At 50.8% G+C, this 20,076-nt stretch overlaps 1 protein-coding gene across 3 annotated transcripts; it reads right to left on the minus strand.

Moving 5' to 3' along the window:
- Positions 1-9,591: 9,591 nt before the first annotated feature.
- LOC144734189 (claudin-4-like) lies at positions 9,592-18,811 on the minus strand. 3 transcript variants are annotated; one of them, XM_078616273.1, is made up of 3 exons: positions 18,650-18,811; positions 14,852-15,187; positions 9,592-10,170 (listed from the first exon to the last, which is right to left on the minus strand). In XM_078616273.1, exons 2-3 carry the CDS (start codon positions 15,050-15,052, stop codon positions 9,592-9,594), a joined length of 780 nt encoding a protein of 259 aa, XP_078472399.1. In that variant the 5' UTR covers positions 15,053-15,187; positions 18,650-18,811. The 3 variants fall into 3 exon arrangements, with proteins under 3 accessions (XP_078472399.1, XP_078472398.1, XP_078472397.1); XM_078616272.1 differs by having other exon boundaries at positions 18,640-18,811; XM_078616271.1 differs by lacking the exon at positions 18,650-18,811 and having other exon boundaries at positions 14,852-15,287.
- Between the last annotated feature and the right edge of the window lie 1,265 nt (positions 18,812-20,076).

Raw genomic sequence — 20,076 nt, forward strand, 5'->3', positions numbered from 1 at the left:
AGAGCGCAGCGCTATCAGAACGCAGACTCACTCTGTGTTGTATTGTAAGGTGCCACGATCACACTCTGTGGATGACCCAACGCAGAAGATCATGCCCCCGTCCTGTGTTTGATCTTCCACGAAGCTTCTCACGGTCCACCCCTAAGCCGCATCCACTGCACAACCCGTGGCAGATCAAAGTTCAAAGTTCATTTATTAGGTATAGCCCTGTCAGCCATTCGGCTCTTGAATTGGGTGCAACCGCAACAAACAAAAAACAAAAACATGAACAAGAAAACATCTTAAAGTGACTATGTGCAAACAGAAAATCCAAGAAAAGACAGCAAAATATTGCAGAAAAAATCACCGTACACCAACCCTGTGCAAATATCCCAGTGAGATGCAAGTCAATTGCGGATACCCGATGAACAAACCGAGAATAGCAAACTCTCCACTCGTGCTGTGACTCTGGTCGTCCAGAACAGAGCCGTACAACGACGACGCAATGGCTCGATCCACGAATACGAGGTAGGAGACGTCACAGCGATACCACCGCTCCGCTGTTCCTGACGTGGTGAGCTGAGCTCAACCACCTGAATGTGAAGTTGTAAGTCGTTCCTCTGCCATCGACATCAGCGAAACGGAAGAAAGAAGAATGAAGAGGAAGGAATAAGAAAGAAGAAGAAAAAGACTCCACTGCTGGATGAAGGCCTCCCCAATCGATTGGACGAGAGACAAAAGCAAAGAGGCGAAACTGAATTGAGTTTTGCAAGGAAATCGAGACATCTTCTTGGTTCTTTCGGTAAAGTTACGTAGAATGCAAATAATAAAATAATAAAACATAATAAAATATTATTTTATTATGTTTAACTTTTATTTTTCTTATTTTATTATTTCCATTCTACGTGACTTTACCGAAAGAAACAAGAAGATGAATCCCTGCAGTCACGAAAGCTTTAAATCGAAAAATGAAATCGAGACAATTCGTAGAATCGCTGTCCAGCTGTACGATCCGTATCTAGCAGCGTGTGATGTTTGTGTTCACCTCGAGACAAAGACAAAGATCCCCCCCCCCCCTATAACATTAACAGACTGCTGGGGCAATTTGCTGTTAGCGAGAAGCACCTATGATTAGTTATTTTGGTGCTATATAAATGCCCAAATGATGGGCCACCTTGTTGAGCGATAATTTGTGATAGCTTCTGAAAAATAAGTTAATATCTCAGTGGGCTTCGCCTGGTATGATGGGGATGTTTACATTTTATTCGTATGTGTTTTGGTGATTTATTTACCTTACTTGTACTTTTGCACTGCTGTTGTAACGTCCTTACCCGCCCCTACGTGACATCTGTTAAAACGAGCGTCATAGCTTATCGAATTCCTCCGGCAGTCTGAATACATATTCTGATTCTATTTCGATTTAAAGCTTTCGTGACTGCAGGGATTTATCTTCTTGGTTCTTTCGGTAAAGTCACGTAGAATGGAAATAATAAAATAATAAAATAATAAAACATTATCAAATAAATGAAACATTTTTCTTGGTTCTTTCGGTAAAGTCACGTAGAATGGAAATAATAAAATAATAAAAATTCAACATTAAATCAATGAGAATTATTTTATTATGTTTTATTTTTATTTTATTATTTCCATTCTACGTGACCTTACCGAAAGAACCAAGAAGATATTCTGATTCTGTTGGCTGGCACGGCACGCCAGGTGGGTAGGGGGGGGCAGGGGGTTGTGGCCGGACAAGCACCACGCCGGGCCAATGCGCATCCACGTGCATGCGCACAGAGGCTGCTACTAACTGTTGTCGTCAACTTGGGTGGCGATGCAAGATACGAGCGTGTGTCCCCCCACTCCTTTCTCCCCACTCACTTTTTTTGCTGAAATAGCTACGGATGTATTTTTCGATTTAAAGCTTTCGTGACTGCAGGGATTCATCGTCTTGGTTCTTTCGGTAAAGTCACGTAGAAGGGAAATAATAAAATAATAAAAATAAAACATAATAAAATAATTCTCACGACGTTTCGGCCACAACGCAAGCAGCCGTCCTCAGGTGAAGAACATGTCTGTCGGGAAGACAGCGTCTGAATGAAACACCCCATATATACGCTCCAAGCCTGGGGTGTTTCATTCAAACGCTGTCTTCCCGAAAGACCTGTTCTTCACCTGAGGACGGCTGCTTGCGTTGTGGCCGAAACGTCGTGAAAATTATTTTATTATGTTTTTTTTTATTATTTCCCTTCTACGTGACTTTACCGAAAGAACCAAGAAGAAGCTACGGATATTTTTTGTTATCCCCGTGTACAATAATAATGCGATACTATAACGATGTATTTATGTTATTTTAGTTGCTCCGTGTATTGGGGTTTAGAGGAAGACAGTCTCACACGTGACGCTATTGATTTTAAATAAATATTTAAAGGTTCAATACTCGTAATTAAGGTACCATGCGTCTTCCTCAACAGGTGTGGATGGCACGAAGTTCTGCTGCGCTATTGATACGATGATAGCCAGATGCGTTAATCGGGCTTGGGCCATGTTAGACCGCATGTCATTTTTTTATGAATAAAAAAAAGGTAGTTTTCAAATTTTGCTGCTCGTTTATCTGTTGATCCGAGGGCGCCCCCTTGTGGCCGACTGGGCCGCCGATTGGCGCCCCTGCATTGCGTTTGCTCGACATCATGGAATGGGCTGCATGTGTACATGTGCCTCTATTGCTGTGTAGGGGAGCGGTAGCGCGCTGCGCTACGAACCAGGCGACCCAGGTTCGATTCCCGCTCACGGCCAACCCCGTTGACGAAGATCTAAACCGGTCCTGGGCCTTCCCTAGGTCTCGACTCAGCCTCAAATGAGTACCTGGTGCGATGTGTAAACATCGCCACTGGGGAGACAAAGGCGGCCGGGCGCGGTGTTGGCCTCCCACCCCCTCGTGTGCCGTGCTGGCCTTCATAGGTGCTCGCCAACAGCACTTGCCCCAACAGTCTGTTAAGGCTATCTTTGTCCATTTTCTGTTGCATTGCTGTGAACATAACCCCCCCCCACACCCCAGTGGAGCTTAGAGCGGCCAAATGTAACGCGTGCCACCTTTCGCGACCAATGCGACGACGCGACGTTGATTTCTGGGTCATATTGCGTAAGTTGCGCGTGTGTCTCTCCCAGGCACGTGCATCAAGGGAGCCATTGCTATGAAGACGGCCCATTGCCCGAAACGTCGTCTATTATATTTCCCACCACCCCTTTATTTTTTTAGCACCACGTGGGTTGTTGAGTGTTATTTTGATGAGCGTGACAATTGTAGGGGCGATGACTGCAATCGTGACGTCAGATTTTAATTAGCTTTTCATTTTATTGCCGTAATTATTTTTTGTTTTGGGGGAGGGAGGGGCACTTTTCGCAAGAGTGTGAATCAGAATATGTATTCATACTGGAGGAATCCGAAGAGCTTTAAAGCTCCCTTTCACAGATGTCCAGTAGTGGAAGATTTCCAGTCGCTCCAGCTGCAAGAAGGTGGCCGATGCCCGCTATCGGTGACAAACAATGACACAGACCAATGCACCATTGGTGTCACACCGCCGTCATCGTCACCACCATCAACGATGCTCTATCCACTGTTGGGTGAAGGCCCCCTCCCCCCCCCCTCCCCCCCAAAGCCGTCGCGAAAACCCCAACACGGAAGCTCTTCCCGCACCATTCCATCGCTCCCATATCGGCGGTATATATAAAAATACGGTTTTCTTGGAATTTCTCTCACTTGATACAGCTATCGTGCTGTGACTGTTCCACCTGAAGACGGAAGCTCGTGTTGCCTTCGAAACGTCGTGATTTTTATTTTATTTTTATTTTACCTTTATTAATTTTAATTTTTTACCTTCGTGACTTTATCGAAAAAACCTAAGAATATGAATCCTTGTAGTCACGAAAGCTTCAACTCTAGAACTTTTTATTATTCTTACACGCTTTTATTTAACTCACCCCGTCTGTTGTTGTATCCTCAAATCTTGTAACTCAATTTTTACCCACTTCCCAATGTAGTATCGACTGCAAACTTGGTATACTTATGTCATACTGATGACAATACTATATTCTATCACAAAAAAATATAAAACATATTTTAAAAGATTATTTTTTATATGTTATGGTTCGGCTTGGGTCTAATTGCCCACGTTATAGCAAGCTTCGGGGCCACTTCCTGGAGTCGTGGAGTTCTGCCACTACTCCTACGGTACATTGCATTAAAGCGTGTTTTTTTAAGTTGTTTTAAATATTACTTATTGTGTCTCCACTCCTATGACTGTAACTCCACGCTCAGTCTCGACCGCTCAACGTGAACCACGTCCTGTCACCCTGCGAGCCATCGCGCTTTTGCCAGTGCAGCTCCCCCGAGCTCTGCAACAACGCTTTGCCCATTGCCAATGTGACCATCAGAGCAGAGGTCGCAACCGGGTACCCGATACCCGTACCCTACCCGATACCCGGCTACCCGTACCCGGCCGGGTACGGGTACAAATACCCGTTTGCGACCCTGGTGCGGCCGGGTACGGTTACGGGTAGGCCGTGAGTCACTGGTGAGTAACCGTTTGTCACTCATTTCCCAACGTCTTGTCTCTTCTCACAATTCAAGTTCCTAGAATCAACCCACCCGCGCCTGCAACATGGCTTCATCCCAGAGGTCGCAATCGGGTACCCGATACCCGTACCCTACCCGTACCCGGCTAGGTGCGGGTAGGGTTCGGGTACGACCGGGTACGGGTACCCGTTTGCGACCCTGGTGCGGCCGTGTACGGGTACGGGTAAGGAATCAAAACCCGTTTGCGACCTCTCCATCAGAGTCGTCAGATATTTTGAAGTCCCGCCTTGGAAACTCGCCTCTTTAAACCGGCCTCTGCCACCCCACCAGTTCTGGCCCTGTACCCTGCCGGGTCTGTCGATTTCCCGGCTTTCGACGCACGGTGGCGCATTGGGATCCACGGATGTAAATTACTACGATAATAGCCCAGAAATGTGTGTAAGGGGCCGTGCATAAATGACGTCACGCAATTTTGGACCCCCCCCTCAAATATGACGTCACAAAGCTCTGCCCCCCCCCCCAAAAAAAAACATGCTTCAAATCGCTTTAAACTCTTGTCATTGTAGTGCGTATTTAATGTGCCGCTGCACTCTGATGTTGTAGGAGAAAACATTTATTAAAAAGTCTATTTAATGAAATAGAACGTCTTCTTGGTTCTTTCGGTAAAGTCACGTAGAATGGAAATAATAAAATAATAAAATAATAAAATAATAAAATAAAACATTATAAAATAATTCTCACGACGTTTCGAATCCACGTGATAAGCCACTCCGTTGAGCTATCATTTGTGGCCAGGTCGCTTCTGAAAAAGAGCTGCATAGCTCAGTGAGCCTTACCTGGTAAAATAAAAAAGAATAGTTTAGTTTGATGCAAATGCATGATATTTAATATACAAATTTCGTTAGGTTAACCACCCTGAATAAACTACCCCTAAACCGAACATCCGTAACAAAACTTATAGCTGCGTAAAAAAAAAGTATGTTCCAGTAAGCTGAATCCAGTAAGCTGAAGTTTAGGAGTGGTATTTCTAGAGATAAATGTATGCGTCTTGTTACCAGGGCGGCTGGACGGTCCGCGGAAATGTTTGCATCGGCTGAGTGGTCCGCGGACCTATCAAAGAAGAACACCGCCTTAGACGATGAAGGAGGAGAGAGGATGTGGCGTTAGCCCAGCACGGGCGCGCGGGGAACGAGCGACACCTCGAGGCGAGGAGTCGTCACCCAACCCCTTCTCCCTCTCGACACGTCAGAGGAGTACATTGTTACCGACTAGCGATCAGCTGTTGTTACCCATCGTGGCCGCAGTGCGGTCTGCACTCCTTCAATGGAGGGGGAGGAACGGCACAACGACGCGAACTCTATCTCTCTCTCTGTTAAATTTCGATGTAAAGCTTTCGTGACTGCAGAGATTCATCTTCTTGGTTCTTTCGGTAAAGTCACGTAGGTCTGTCTACTCGACAGACCTGATCTCCACCTGAGGACGGCTGCTTGCGTTGTGGCCGAAACGGCGTGAGAATTATTTTATTATGTTTTATTTTTATTATTTTATTATTTGTCTCTCTCTGCTGAAGCCCTCTCGTCGTGACCAGCAGCAGCAGCACCACCACCTTCGACATTGGCATGGAGCTCCTCAACCGCATTGCTGCTGCTGCTGCTGCCAGAGCCGCACCAATCGTACGACGAATCGGTTCGACTGCCCCGGGCCCCGCGCTTTGGGGGGGGGCGCTTCGACGTCTCAATTTAGTGAGCAGGCGTCGGGTGGCCCACACGGCCCCGGGCCACGCACATCCGCTCTGGAGCACTGCAGTCTGCGCTCCTTCAAGGGAGGAGGAGGAAGAACAGCAGGGCTACACGAACTCTCTCTCTCTGCTGTAGCCCTCTCGTGGTGACCAGCAGCAGCAACGACACCACCTCCACCACCTCTACCACCACCTTCGACATTGACATCGAGGCTCTTGCGACCAGCGGTATCGCTGCTGCTGCCATCATCAACTGCGCAAGGATCGACGAAAATTGACATGACCACGTGGTACACCTCCAGCCCCAACTCCCCCCCATCGCTCCCAACTCGCACCCCTCCCCCACTCAATCATCCGTCTCGCCCTGTCGCTCTATTTACAGCTCATTACATTGCGAGCCGCATTCGCGGACAGCTACGTTGCCATGGAGACGTCAGCCTTACACACTAGCGTGTTGGGTATAACTATATATATATTTACGTGAAGGCGCGCGTGTGCGTCTGGGTATTTATTTAAATACCCTGCAAGGTTTCGATTTCAAGCTTTCGTGACTGCAGGGATTCATCGTCCTGGTTCTTTCGGTAAAGTCACGTAGAATGGAAATAATAACATAATAAAAATAAAACATAATAAAATAATTCTCACGACGTTTCGGCCACAACGCAAGCAGCCGTCTTCAGGTGGAGAACAGGTGTGTCATTCAGACTCTGTCTTCTCGACAGACCTGCTCTCCACCTGAGGACGGCTGCTTGCGCTGTGGCCGAAACGTCGTGAGAATTATTTTATTATGTTTTATTTTTATTATTTTATTATTTCCATTCTACGTGACTTTACCCTGCAAGGGTTTGTGGGGACCGTTGAACCCACTGAACGGAGAGTCGCCGATTGTGCAATTCTTGGGGCCAAGGGTCAAGTCAAAGAAGATCTCCCCGAGCCCGTTGCTTCGCTTTCGCCATACTTCACCGGGCCGGTCGCGTGCGGGTTGGTGAAAGCGGTGGGGGGGGGGGGACAAACGGGAGGCGGTGGGAGGCGGTCAGATGCGCGGCCGGTTCTGATGGCGATGTCATTCGCCACTGATGTCAGTCGTGTCCGGGAATCGAACTCGCGTCGCCGGGTTTCACGGCAGCAGGGCGCTGAACCGGCAACTCCACCGGTCGACGCAGCGACCCCCTCCCCCCTCCCCCGCCCCCACCCCCCCGGAACAAAAAAATAATCAGTGAGAAATTAAACCGTGGGCACAATTTGCATATAATTTGCATATACTTAGCATACGTTTAACAGAAAACCCTCATTGATACCGAGCAGTCGCGATCCGATACTGCGAACATTGACGATTTCTCCGCACCGAGGGCGATCAGCTGCAAGCAATTCGATTCGCGTCTGAATCGGACGTCTCTGCAACCGGTTGCAGGGAACGAGTTGCGCAAACGGGTTGCTCACAGTAGTAGTAGTAGAGAGAGTAAGAAAGACGCAGAGTCTCGACTCTCAAGCATCGATCTCCTCGGCAATTTGTCACGCCGCCCACTCGCGCGCCACGCGGCTTGCGCATTTGCGCGACGCTGATTGGCCGTTCCCTCCACGAACGCGTCATTGGATGCGCACGTGGCGCGCAGCCGCTCGCTCAGATGTGGACAAAGCGGTTTAGCCGCGGGACGGCTTCAGTTGACGCCGCCTGCCGTTTGGGTGCGGCTTTGACGCAAGCGAGATGGCTATTGCGCGGCTTACAATTAATGAGCATCTCAATAATCATCCCCCTTTTGGCGTCATCTGGTCCAACCCATGTGAGACTAGGCTCTAAGGAAAGCTGTCTCGGGTGTGGACCAATCAACTTCAAGGACAGTGCATACATTATCAGAGTTGTGGTTTTCTTGCATTATGACTGCAGGTATTGTGGTCTATGCAAACATGACTCCTCGTAAAAAAGGTGTTAGTTTTGTTGCCAGATAGAAGGGTAAAAAACCAATGATCATATTTTTACTGGCAAATGAGGTTCCAATGGTGTAAATGCTTACCCCGAGCTCTCATACTCTGATGGTACATTGTCTTTGAGTTGTGCGTCTTTTGGCGTCATCTGGTCCAACCCATGTGAGACTAGGCTCTAAGGAAAGCTGTCTCGGGTGTGGACCAATCAACTTCAAGGACAGTGCATACATTATCAGAGTTGTGTTTTTTGTTTGCATTATGACTGCAGGTGTTGTGGTCTATGCAAACATGACTCCTCGTAAAAAAGGTGTCAGTTTTGTTGCCAGATAGAAGGGTAAAAAACCAATGATCATATTTTTACTGGCAAATGAGGTTCCAATGGTGTAAATGCTTACCCCGAGCTCTCATACTCTGATGGTACATTGTCTTTGAGTTGTGCGCCTTTTGGCGTCATCTGGTCCAACCCATGTGAGACTAGGCTCTAAGGAAAGCTGTCTCGGGTGTGGACCAATCAACTTCAAAGACAGTGCATACATTATCAGAGTTGTGTTTTTTGTTTGCATTATGACTGCAGGTATTGTGGTCTATGCAAACATGACTCCTCGTAAAAAAGGTGTCAGTTTTGTTGACAGATTAAAGGGTAAACAACCAATTATCATATCATCCCGGCCTTTCCCATGCCCTCCTGCAGTCTGGAACAGGGGACCCCCCCTCCCCCCACCCGGAGTGTAAGCTGTCCCTGTGCAGCATAAAGTGGACGCAGCGCCGACCTGCAAACGGGAACGAGTCTTGTCAGAAGCGGGGGGCAATGTTGACGATTAATTTATTATTAGATTCAACGCATCGACATCCCCCACCGAACAAACTTAGTGGTTTTGGTGTGGCGGCCCCCCCCCCAATCAACACCACTGCCCGTCCACCCAGCGCTCGCCCATCACAGCAAAGGTTACGAAGGCCAAAACACATAGGGATGGTTGACATGTCCACGCAGTGTCGGTTGAGTAAGTCACAACAAGGAGGATTTCTCCACAAATCTGGCTGTCGCCTGATGATGCTCGATGTAATTACTGGCGAAACGTCGTACACAGATTGTAAAATGCAATTACTCTCCAACACACCGGTGTGCTGTACGAGTAACAAATTGGCACGTTCTGTTTACGTGACAAACCTTACGAATGGGCTGTGTCGGGTGGTGGCGGGTTTAACGACACATTTATATTTACGCCAATCTAACCCCAAAGAAAACCTCTATTACGAAGTCATAATCGTTTCCGCGCGCACGAAAGCAGCAATCCTCCTGCACGGTATCCACGCTGCAGCCTGCTCGGCCGCTGCACCCCCCCCCCCCCCCCCCCCCTAAAAAGAAAGGCACACGGTTCTAGACAAACTCTTTGAGCGAGTATGAGCGCCCGGGCGCATTTCTGTTGCTGGCGGCACTCGCTCGGCCACCACCGCCACCACCACCGCCACCACCACCACCACCATCGTTATTGCCGCTGTTGTTGTTGTTGTTGTTTTTGTTGGTAATGAAACCGGAAAACGATGGCAACAGTCGCCTGTTGGTGGGGGGCTTGTAGCTGCCCGCGTCGCTGCGGGGAAACGAGCAGGCCAGTAGCGCCCCCCCGGCCGCGAGACAAATGGCAGACGCCCAGCCGAGGTAGAGGGCTCCCCCGAGCTCACGCTTGAGGGCATCGGGCACGCTGGGGTTGTAGAAGTCGCGGATGATGGCGTTGGCCGTCCAGCACACGGGGATGAGCACGATGAGGGCGGCGAGGATGAAGAGGAAGCCGCCCGACATGGCGATGTACGCCTTGGCGCGCTCGTTCTCGACGCAGTGCGTGCACTGCATGCCCAGGGTCGCGATGAGGATGGCCAGGGTGCCCAGCGCCACGCCGGAGCACATGAGGCCGCGGGCCGCCTGCATGTCCGGGCTGAGCGCAAGCAGAGAGTCGTAGACCTGTGCAAGGGGAGAGGACGGTGGAGGATGGGGGTGGAGGGCATGGGTAAGATGAAGACGTCGTCCTCGTCGTCATCACGGTGGCCAAAGCTCTTGATATTCTTTGGTTCTTTCGGTAAAGTCACGTAGATTAAAACAAATGTTTCAATAAATCTAAGTAGAAAAATAATAAAATTCAAATTGAACATTCAAATTGAAAACCAAAAACTCAAAAGTTAGTTTTTGTATTTTTTTATTAAAAAAAAATGTTTTACTTAATCTTTTATCTATGTCACTTTACCGAAAGAACCAAATAATATGAATCCCTGCAGTCACGAAAGTCTTAAGTCAACATTTGAAGCTATTGATATCAACATCGCCACCGCTTGTGCCACCCTCCACCAAGTCCCACAGCTGCTGATGTTGCTGCTGATGTTGCTGCTGCTGCTGCTGCTGCCACGTGCAGGAGATTCCCAGCGACCTCCTCGATCTGCGTTGGGCTCCAATCTGCTCGGTGTGAGCAGCCGGAGTTGTCCGAGTGGTTTGCCACTCAACCACTCACTTTGTTTATTTGGATGGGGGGGGGCATTATTAGTTCTATGTACTTGCGATGAGTAACATGTTCATAATATAGGGTTTTTTTGGGTTAGATCGCGTAAATATAAATGTGTGTCGTTACACCCGCCACCACCCGACACAGCCAATTAGTAAAGTTTGACACGTAAACAGAACGTGCCAAATCGTGACTCGTACAGCAACACCGGTGTTTTTGAGAGCGAATCCACAACATTTACAATCTGAGTACGACGTTTCGCCAGTAATTGCAACGAGCTTCATCAGGCGACAGTCAAATTTGCGTAGAAATCTTCCTGTTTCGTTCATTAAACAGATCGATAGATGCGATGAAGTCACTTGTGACACTGTCACATGCGACGGGGTCGGGGTTTAATGAATGCATCGAAATTGCAAAGGGTATCCATTTGCCGGTCGGGTTATTCACGTGTTAATCTGAGTAACATATTATCTGGCACTGTCTCTACCCCCTCCCCCCACCACTCCACCCGTGGGTCTATAGACGTGCGGGTGACGAAGGGGGGGGGTGACGAAGGGGGGGGGGGTGACGTTCCACTCGCTCGGCACGAGATGTGCAGACATTTTAGCCGCAGGGGAGTTGCGCATAGGCATAGGCGTGTCCGGAGCGTGAGACGAATCTATTTATATGATCGATGTGTACACGTGTATATCTCTGTCATGTATTTGTATGTAACATACAATTCGCTTAACACGTGGTATAATATATAGGCTTTCGCAGCCAGCTTTCGGATTTATAATTTATTGTATTTGGGGTTGGGCCATTTCAATGATCTGGCCACGTGTGTGTCGCGAGCCCCTCCACCACCCGACATAGCCAAAGACGTTACATTTGTCACGTGGTGTACAAGCGCTTAACGACTCGCAGATTTATTATAATTGTTTCAGCTCAACTCATCCACTCACCCAATCACTCAGCCACTCACTCACCCACTCAGCCATTCAGACACTCACCCAATCACTCAGCCACCCACTCACCCACTCAGACACTCACCCAATCACTTAGCCACTCACTCACCCACTCAGACACTCAGCCACTCAGCCACTCAACCACCCACTCACCCACTTAATCAGCCACTCAACCACTCAACCACTCACCCACTCAGCCACTCAACCACTCACCCACTCACCCACTCAGCCACTCAACCACTCACCCACTTACCCACTCAGCCACTCAACCACTCACCCACTCAGCCACTCAGCCACCCAGCCACTCAGCCACTCAACCACTCAACCACTCAGCCACTCAACCACTCAACCACTCAGCCACTCAGCCACTCAACCACTCAGCCACTCAATCCTGCAATTCCCTGCTCACGGCACTGCTGACGGAAGGTGTCTCCAGCAAAGTTGAACTGAAGGAAGCTCACTTTTGAGGGTATTCGGCCTACTCTCCCACGATGACCAAACGCCTTGGAAGAGTTCCGAGTACCGACACTTTACCCCACCGCATCTCACGCCACCTACCGATGGTAGACGATCTGTCGGGGTACCCATCTAATACCGCTGGGCGTATACAGGCTAGGGCGGTGGTCGTGGGGGTAAGGCGAGTGTTGGCTAAGAAACGTGCCCGCTGTTTCAACTTCCGCGCCTGGAGATCTAACCGGCGGGGACCAGTGGATCGCAAGTCCGACTTGCCGACGGTGGATTCCTGGCGAGGTGCTGGGTTAGACTACTGCTCGTTCAAAACGCAGCTGCGCTGAAATCCTTCCGCGCGAACCGTTTCGCGAGCGCATCGTCACCCAAGCTGCCCGCTTGTCCCTTGACCCGGCTTACCAGTCAAGTGCCGAGTGAACTATGAGACCCTGATGCTGATCATGACCTACTAGGCGCTCGGTGGGTTAGCCCCGCAGGATGTACAGGAACTGATCCATCGCTGTGCTCTCCCAAACGAGGTCCCTGAGATCTACGGATCGATTTCTTCGAAGGGCTCCCGAGTTGGAGGCTTTAACTGCAGGTATTGATCGAGGTTCTGTCGGCGAATATTCCGAGCTTTGGAACAACGCTTTGCCGTTCGCTAATAAGACTATTTAAGTGGAGCCTTGAAAACTCGCCTCTTTAAACTGGCTTCTACCCCCCCCCCCCCCAAGCCTAGTTATGGTGAGTGGTGGGTGGATTTGTGAGTGGGTGGGTTGGTGAGTGGGTGTGTGAGTGCGTGGGTGAGTGAGTGAGTGGGTGAGCGAGTGAGTAGGTGGGTGAATGAGTGGGTGGGTGGTGGGTGGTGGGTAGTGGGTGGTGGGTGGGCGAGTGGGTGAGTGAATGTGTGAGTGAATGAGTGAGTGAATGAGTGAGTTGGTGAGTGAGTGAGTGGGTGGGTGAGGGAGTGGGTGGGGTGGTGAGTGGGTGGGGTGGGTGAGTGGGTGGGTGGGTTAGTGAGTTGGTGAACTAGTGGGTGGGTGAGTGAGTGGGTGAGTGAATGGGTGGGTGAGTGAATGGGTGAGCGGGTGAGTGAGTGGCTGAGTGAGTGGCTGAGTGAGTGGCTGGGTGAGTGAGTTGGTGAGTGGGTAAGTGGTTGAGCGAGTGAATAAACTGGACTCTATCCCCCTCCCCCATAGTTCTATTTCCTGCTTTCTACAGCACGGTGGCGCATTGGGAGCCACGGATGAAATTGCCTTTTTTTTTACAAAAGTAAATTATTGTTGTTGTAACTACACGTGGACCGCGACTCCGAGCGAGTGAGCGAGCGAGCAGGTGGTGCTCCCTGCTGTGAGATTCAACGAACTGCACTGCGGGTACTCCCGCGTGTATCAATAATGACGACGAGGATAACAATAATATTTACATCAACTTGCAGCGCCACCGCCGCACAATACCGGCTCCTCGCTCTCGTAGAGAGACAGAGAGAGGAGAGAGCCACTCGGAGGGTGCAGGAGGGGGAGGAGGAACCACGGATGAGAAGAGGAGACAGCAGCAGCCACACAGCGGCGGCGAGTAGCCATCGCCACATATTATTCTCAAGCTCTGCCGTCCTATATATATTGCGTGTTAAAAGTGGTATCGGCCAATCAATTAATGTTTGCGAGTCGGAGGAAACGGGAGCATGCGGATAATCGGATGCAGAATTCTAGATTTGAAGCTTTCGTGACTGCAAGGATTCATATTCTTAGGGTTTTTTCGGTAAAGTCACGTAGGTGAAAAAATTAAAATTAATAAAAGTAAAATAAAATAAAAAATTTAATCGGATGCAGCATTGTTGAGTAAAGATCGTAGACAGAGCTCAATGGAAGGAAGGCCATGACCGCCGGCGTCTTTGAGGAACGACGCAGCTCACATACAGAGAGCACCCGGAGAAAACTCACGCCGTGCGAGGGCGAAACACTCTATCCCCGTACAGGCGCAACAGGTGGAGTCGATACTCTTAGTTCTTTCGGTAAAGTCACGTAGGTAAAAAATGAAATTAAAAATAAAACAATAAAATCACGACGTTTCGGAGGCCACACAAGCTTCCGTCTTCTTGCCTCCGAAACGTCGTGATTTTATTATTTTATTTTTATTAATTTTTATTTCATGTTTTACCTACGTGACTTTACCGAAAGAACTCAGAGTATGAATCCTTGCAGTCACGAAAGCTTCAAATCTAGGTGGAGGCTGCATTGTTGGTGTGCCGCCTTTTGCTGGCGAGCCAGGAAACGGCTCCCGCTTCACAACATTTTGAGTCCTGCTCATCACCACCTCCTCATATCTCATATTCACAACCTCCAAGTTGCTTCCCCGATCCTCCTCGTCCACCACCCCTTCACACGTGCCCCATCCATCACAGCCTACTCGCCCACTCAGCCTTAAAATTAGTGTCTGGTGCGGTGTGTAAAATCAGACATTTGCACTGGGAAGACAAAAACGGCCGGGCACGACGGTCCCATTGTGGAACACGCCAGCCTCAACAATAGCCGCTGCACGCTAACATCACTTGCTCCAACAGTCCGTCAAAGGCTATGACGGGGGGAACCTTTGTATTTATTATGTAAACGTGACACGCCACCACCACCACCACCAACAGCAGCCGCCGTTCGCCACTGCTCGCGCGGTGACGTCACCGCGGCGCTTAGTGCCAGGCTAGGTGCACCTTGAGACCACAGCGAGTGAGAGAGAGTGAGAGAGATGTGACCGTTACCTTGCATTGCTGCTGGCCCGTTGCCTGCGAGACGCACTGCATCCAGATGCCCTCCCAGAACACCTGGCCGACCACGATGTTGGCCGAGTTTGGCAGGAAGGCGGTGACGCGCCATTGTGGCAGACAAGTCACTGCGATGCTGCCGATCCAGCCGACGAACGCCACCGCCATACCGGCGATCTGCAGGGATGAGTTCGCCATGGGGATGCCCGCCCCCCACCCTCGGGCTACGCTCGCTCGCTTGATCGCTCTGCCGCGCGTCACTTGACGTTCCTCCTCCTTCTCCTCCTGAGTGACGATGATGACGATGATGTCTTACGTTGGGTCTTCTTCTGCCTTGAAAGAGCGGGCGTGGTGGTGGTGAGATTATTTGTGACGATGTCTCTCTCTCTCTCTCGCGAAATTCGCCGCGGATGCGAACGCGCGACAATGCCCTCTGTTCAAGAAGAGAGAGGTGGGCGACGCGGAGTTAATTGTTTAGAAATCTGGGGGGTGGGGGGTATAGGGGGTGTGGGTAGTGGGTAAATGGGGGGTATATAACAAACACGCCGATCACCCAACCCTTGACCGATTGTCTCTTGCCTGAGCGCCACCCGTTATGAGTGTTTGGGTGTTCTCAGATGAGGTGGTGGATAGCGTGACACCTCCACCACGCTGGTCGCGTGTGTCTGGGGTCACGGGCCGGCAAACCCTTGAACCCCGCTCCTGGCTATTGCCACCGAGACTTTTGAGCTGCAGTGAAGCAACGATCGTCGCCGATGAGACGCTCTCGGCGTGTCTCGCAACGGCTGTCGTTCACAATGTGTCACCCGATTTTCATGCACACACACACACAACACACACACAAAAACACACACACAACACACACACACCACACACACAAAAGCACACAACACACATGCACAAAAACACACACACACTACTGTGCGCATACAAAACACACACACAAAAACACGCACACAACACACGCACAAAAACCACGCACACAAAACACACACAAAACACAAAAACACACAAAATCACGCTCAAAAACACGCAAAAACACGCACAAAACGCACAAAAACCACGCACACAAAAAAACACTCGCACAACACACACACACAAAAACACACAAAAACACACACAACACACACGAAGAAAAACAAAAGCGGGGGAACTCGGAATGGCCACGAAGCGAAGGACGCTGACCGCTCGGCACCGCGGGACGAAGTCGAGCAAAGTGAACGAACGCAGCTCGTGGGAAGAAAACAAAACCCCCAAACTCAGACGATCCCCCGCCCCCCTCCCCCACCGCTCCCCCGCCTCGGGTTTGTATCTTACACAGGGCTGTCCATCGGCACCGACTCTGCTGATGAGACACTGCATGTCGAAACCGGTTCAGAGTTTTGCCTGTGTTGAACCAGTGGCTAAGGCAAGCACCGACTGCTGATGAGACAATGAAAGTCGGACCCGGCTCAGAGGTTTGCCTGTGTTGACACAGGGGCTCAAAGCGAGCACTGACTGCCGATGAGACAAACTCAACGCCATCGGTTCAACACGGCCAAACGAGACACCCGCTACTCCTGTAGCGATTGTCTTGGCCTCGACCAGCCGAGCGCGAAATCGCCGCCGCAGTTACTCTACCGTCTTAAGGTCCCGCGCGCGCCGTGCGAACGGAGAGAGACCGTGGCAACGGCGACGGAGACGCGGCTCCTTCTCGCCAGTCGAAGGCAATCGGGGCACTTCCCACCCCAGCCATGTTTGTTTGTTGTAGTACAGAGTTAGACTGATGGCCTTAATCGAAGTTGTCTTGTGGTTGTTGTTGGTTTCGATTTAAAGCTTTCGTGACTGCAGGGATTCATCTTCTTGGTTCTTTCGGTAAAGTCACGTAGAAGGGAAGTAATAAAATAATAAAAATAAAACATAATAAAATAATTCAGACGATGTCTCCCCGACAGACCTGGTCTTCACCTGAGGACGGCTACTTGCGTTGTGGCCGAAACGTCGTGAGAATTATCTTACTATGTTTTATTTTTATTATTTTATTACTTCCCTTCTACGTGACTTTACCGAAAAAACCAAGAAGTTGTTGTTGGTTGTTTGACTTGCATCCCACTGGGATTTTTGCACACAGCGTTGGTGTACGGTGATTTTTTTCTGCAATATTTTGCTGTCTTTTCTTGGATTTTCTGTTTGCACTTAGTCACATATTCACTTTAAGATGTTTTTGTTCATGTTTTTGTTTTTTGTTTGTTGCGGTTGCACCCGATTCAAGAGCCGAATGGCTCACAGGGCTACACCTAATAAATGAACTTGAACTTGACTCGAGTCGTGGCTGAATCCCTGCCTGCCGATAAGTCGCTCGCGCGTTCGAAACCGCTCGTCTCGAACGGGAACGGTGCCGCGATCACCCCGGCGGGGGCAGGCGGCATCCACGTCGCCTCGCGCGGTCACCGGCATCAGCATCGTTATTTTTAGACTGCAGCAGGAATCCGATGAGCTGTGAAGCTCTTGTTATCGGCAAAGTTACAACAGCAAACAATACCCCATAGGAATATAGGGTGGAGGATAATGTACGATGTTTATGCATTATGTCATCATATAACTATCTCCCCGTGTCCCCATGTCTCCCCGTGTCCCCGTGTCTCCCCGTGTCCCCGTGTCCCTGTGTCCCCATGTCCCCCCGTGTCCCCGTGTCCCCATGTCTCCCCGTGTCCCCGTGTCTCCCCGTGTCCCCATGTCTCCCCGTGTCCCCATGTCTCCCCGTGTGCCCATGTCTCCCCGTGTCCCCATGTCTCCCCGTGTCCCCATGTCTCCCCGTGCCCCCATCTCCCCATCTCCCCGTGTCCCCATGTCTCCCCGTGTCTCCATCTCCCGTGTCCCCATCTCCCCATGTCCCCGTGTCTCCCCGTGTCCCCGTGTCCCCATGTCTCCCCATCTCCCCGTGTCCCCGTGTCTCCCGTGTCCCCATCTCCCCGTGTCTCCATGTCTCCTCGTGTCCCCATGTCTCCTCGTGTCCCCATGTCTCCCCGTGTCTCCATGTCTCCCCGTGTCTCCATCTCCCGTGTCCCCCGTGTCCCCGTGTCCCCATGTCTCCCCGTGTCCCCGTGTCTCCCCGTGTCCCCATGTCTCCCCGTGTCCTCATCTCCCCGTGTCCCAGTGTCTCCCCGTGTCCCCGTGTCCCCATGTCTCCCTATCTCCCCGTGTCCCCGTGTCTCCCCGTGTCCCCATCTCCCCGTGTCCCCAAGTCTCCCCGTGTCCCCATGTCTCCCCGTGTCCCCATGTCTCCCCGTGTCCCCATCTCCCCGTGTCCCCGTGTCCTCATCTCCCCGTGTCCCCATGTCTCCCAGTGTCCCCATGTCTCCCCGTGTTCCCATGTCCCCATCTCCCCGTGTCCCCATGTCTCCCCGTGTCCCCATGTCTCCCCGTGTCCCCATCTCCCCGTGTCCCCATGTCTCCCCGTGTCCCCATGTCTCCCCGTGTCCCCATCTCCCCGTGTCCCCATGTCTCCCCGTGTCCCCATGTCTCCCCGTGTCCCCATGTCTCCCCGTGTCTCCATCTCCCCGTGTCCCCATGTCTCCCCGTGTCCCCATGTCTCCCCGTGTCCCCATCTCCCCGTGTCCCCATGTCTCCCCGTGTCCCCATGTCCCCCGTGTCCCCATCTCCCCGTGTCCCCATCTCCCCATCTCCACCTGTCCCCATCTTTCCCCATGTGAACATCTCCCCATCTCCCCGTGTCCCCATGTCTCCCCGTGTCTCCCTGTGTCCCCATGTCTCCCCGTGTGTCCCCGTGTGTCTCCGTGTCTCACCTGCACCCACCTTGTTGTCTCCGCTGCTGGAATCGAGTGATTGACTCCGCGCGCGCGACTCAAGAGGAGGGGGGCGAGGGTGGTAGAGAAGGGGGTTGGTTGCCCCACCTTCCACCGCTTCGCGTTCCACCACTCACTCTCGTGTTTGGAGAATTGTACTCGTCCCAGCCACCAATACCGCCTTCTGACAGTGCACCTTCTCAGCAGCGTTGGTTTTATACAAGCGATACGGACTCACTCTGAACCGGTTTCGACATTCAGTTTCTCATCAGCAGAGTCAATGCTCGCTTGAGCCATTGGTTCAACACAAACTTCTGAAACGGCTTCGGCATTCAGTTTCTCATCAGCAGAGCCAATGCTCGCTTGAGCCATTGGTTCAACACAAACCTCTGAACCGGTTTCGACATTGAGTGTGTCATCAGCAGAGCCAGTGCTCGCTTGAGCCACTGGTTCAACATAGGAAAACATCTGAACCGGTTTCGACATTCAGTTTCTCATCGGCAGAGTCATGCAAGTGCTCAGGTATGCATTTAAATTCTCCATCATGACCCGCACGGATTATTATTATTACTGCGCGTTACATAACACGGATATGGGGGGGGGGGTTAGCTATTGGGGGGGGGGCGGCTTTGTGGGTGTGAGCTGGAGCTTCTGAATGTAGAACAGGTTTCGCGAGCCTCAATGCCAACATCATCTTCACCACCATCACTGTCGTCGCCGTCTAATTTAATAACAAGCCACATGCGACTGGCGATCCGCCGCTGCTGCGTTGCAATCAGAATGATGATTTGTTACTGGAGGAATCCGATGAGCTTTAAAGCTCTTTGTCACAGGCGGGTAAGACCGTGACAAATACAGAAAGTATGGGAAAGGTCGACACATCACTGGGAAATATTCAAGTTAAACGAAACTATGTTTTCTTTTTCATCTTGCCAGGAAAAAAGCCCACTGAGGCACTAACTCATTTTTCAGGAGCGACCCTGCCACAAATGATAGCTGAACAAAGTGTGGAAATTCTATATAGCAGCAAAACATATCTAAACTATCTCGATATATGTCGGTGGGGAAAGGGTACGGGCTGGGGCGATTGACCATACTTCACCATTATGGTCAGGTTACACGGTTAGTTAAGGGTGGGTAGGTACGCTTCGGTGAATTGGATATCACTTACCGCCGAGGGCAGGAATCGAACTCGTCTTGTTAGCGGGTTAAGGGGCCGTCCATAAATGACGTCACGCGATTTTGGACGATTTCTGACCCCCCGCCGCCCCAATCGTCACACGGCGTCACAAAAAGACAGACCCCCCCCCCCCCTCTCAAATATGACGTCACAAAGCTCTGCTGTTGTTCTTGTTGTTGTGATCGTGTTAGTTCGCCACCGCACGCGGCCGACAAGAAACCGAGCCGCTGGGCCGCTGGGCCGCCGGACACATTCCT

Source organism: Lampetra planeri, chromosome 50 (assembly GCF_965212315.1).
Source record: "Lampetra planeri chromosome 50, kcLamPlan1.2.h2, whole genome shotgun sequence".
NCBI classification, from domain to species: domain Eukaryota; kingdom Metazoa; phylum Chordata; class Hyperoartia; order Petromyzontiformes; family Petromyzontidae; genus Lampetra; species Lampetra planeri.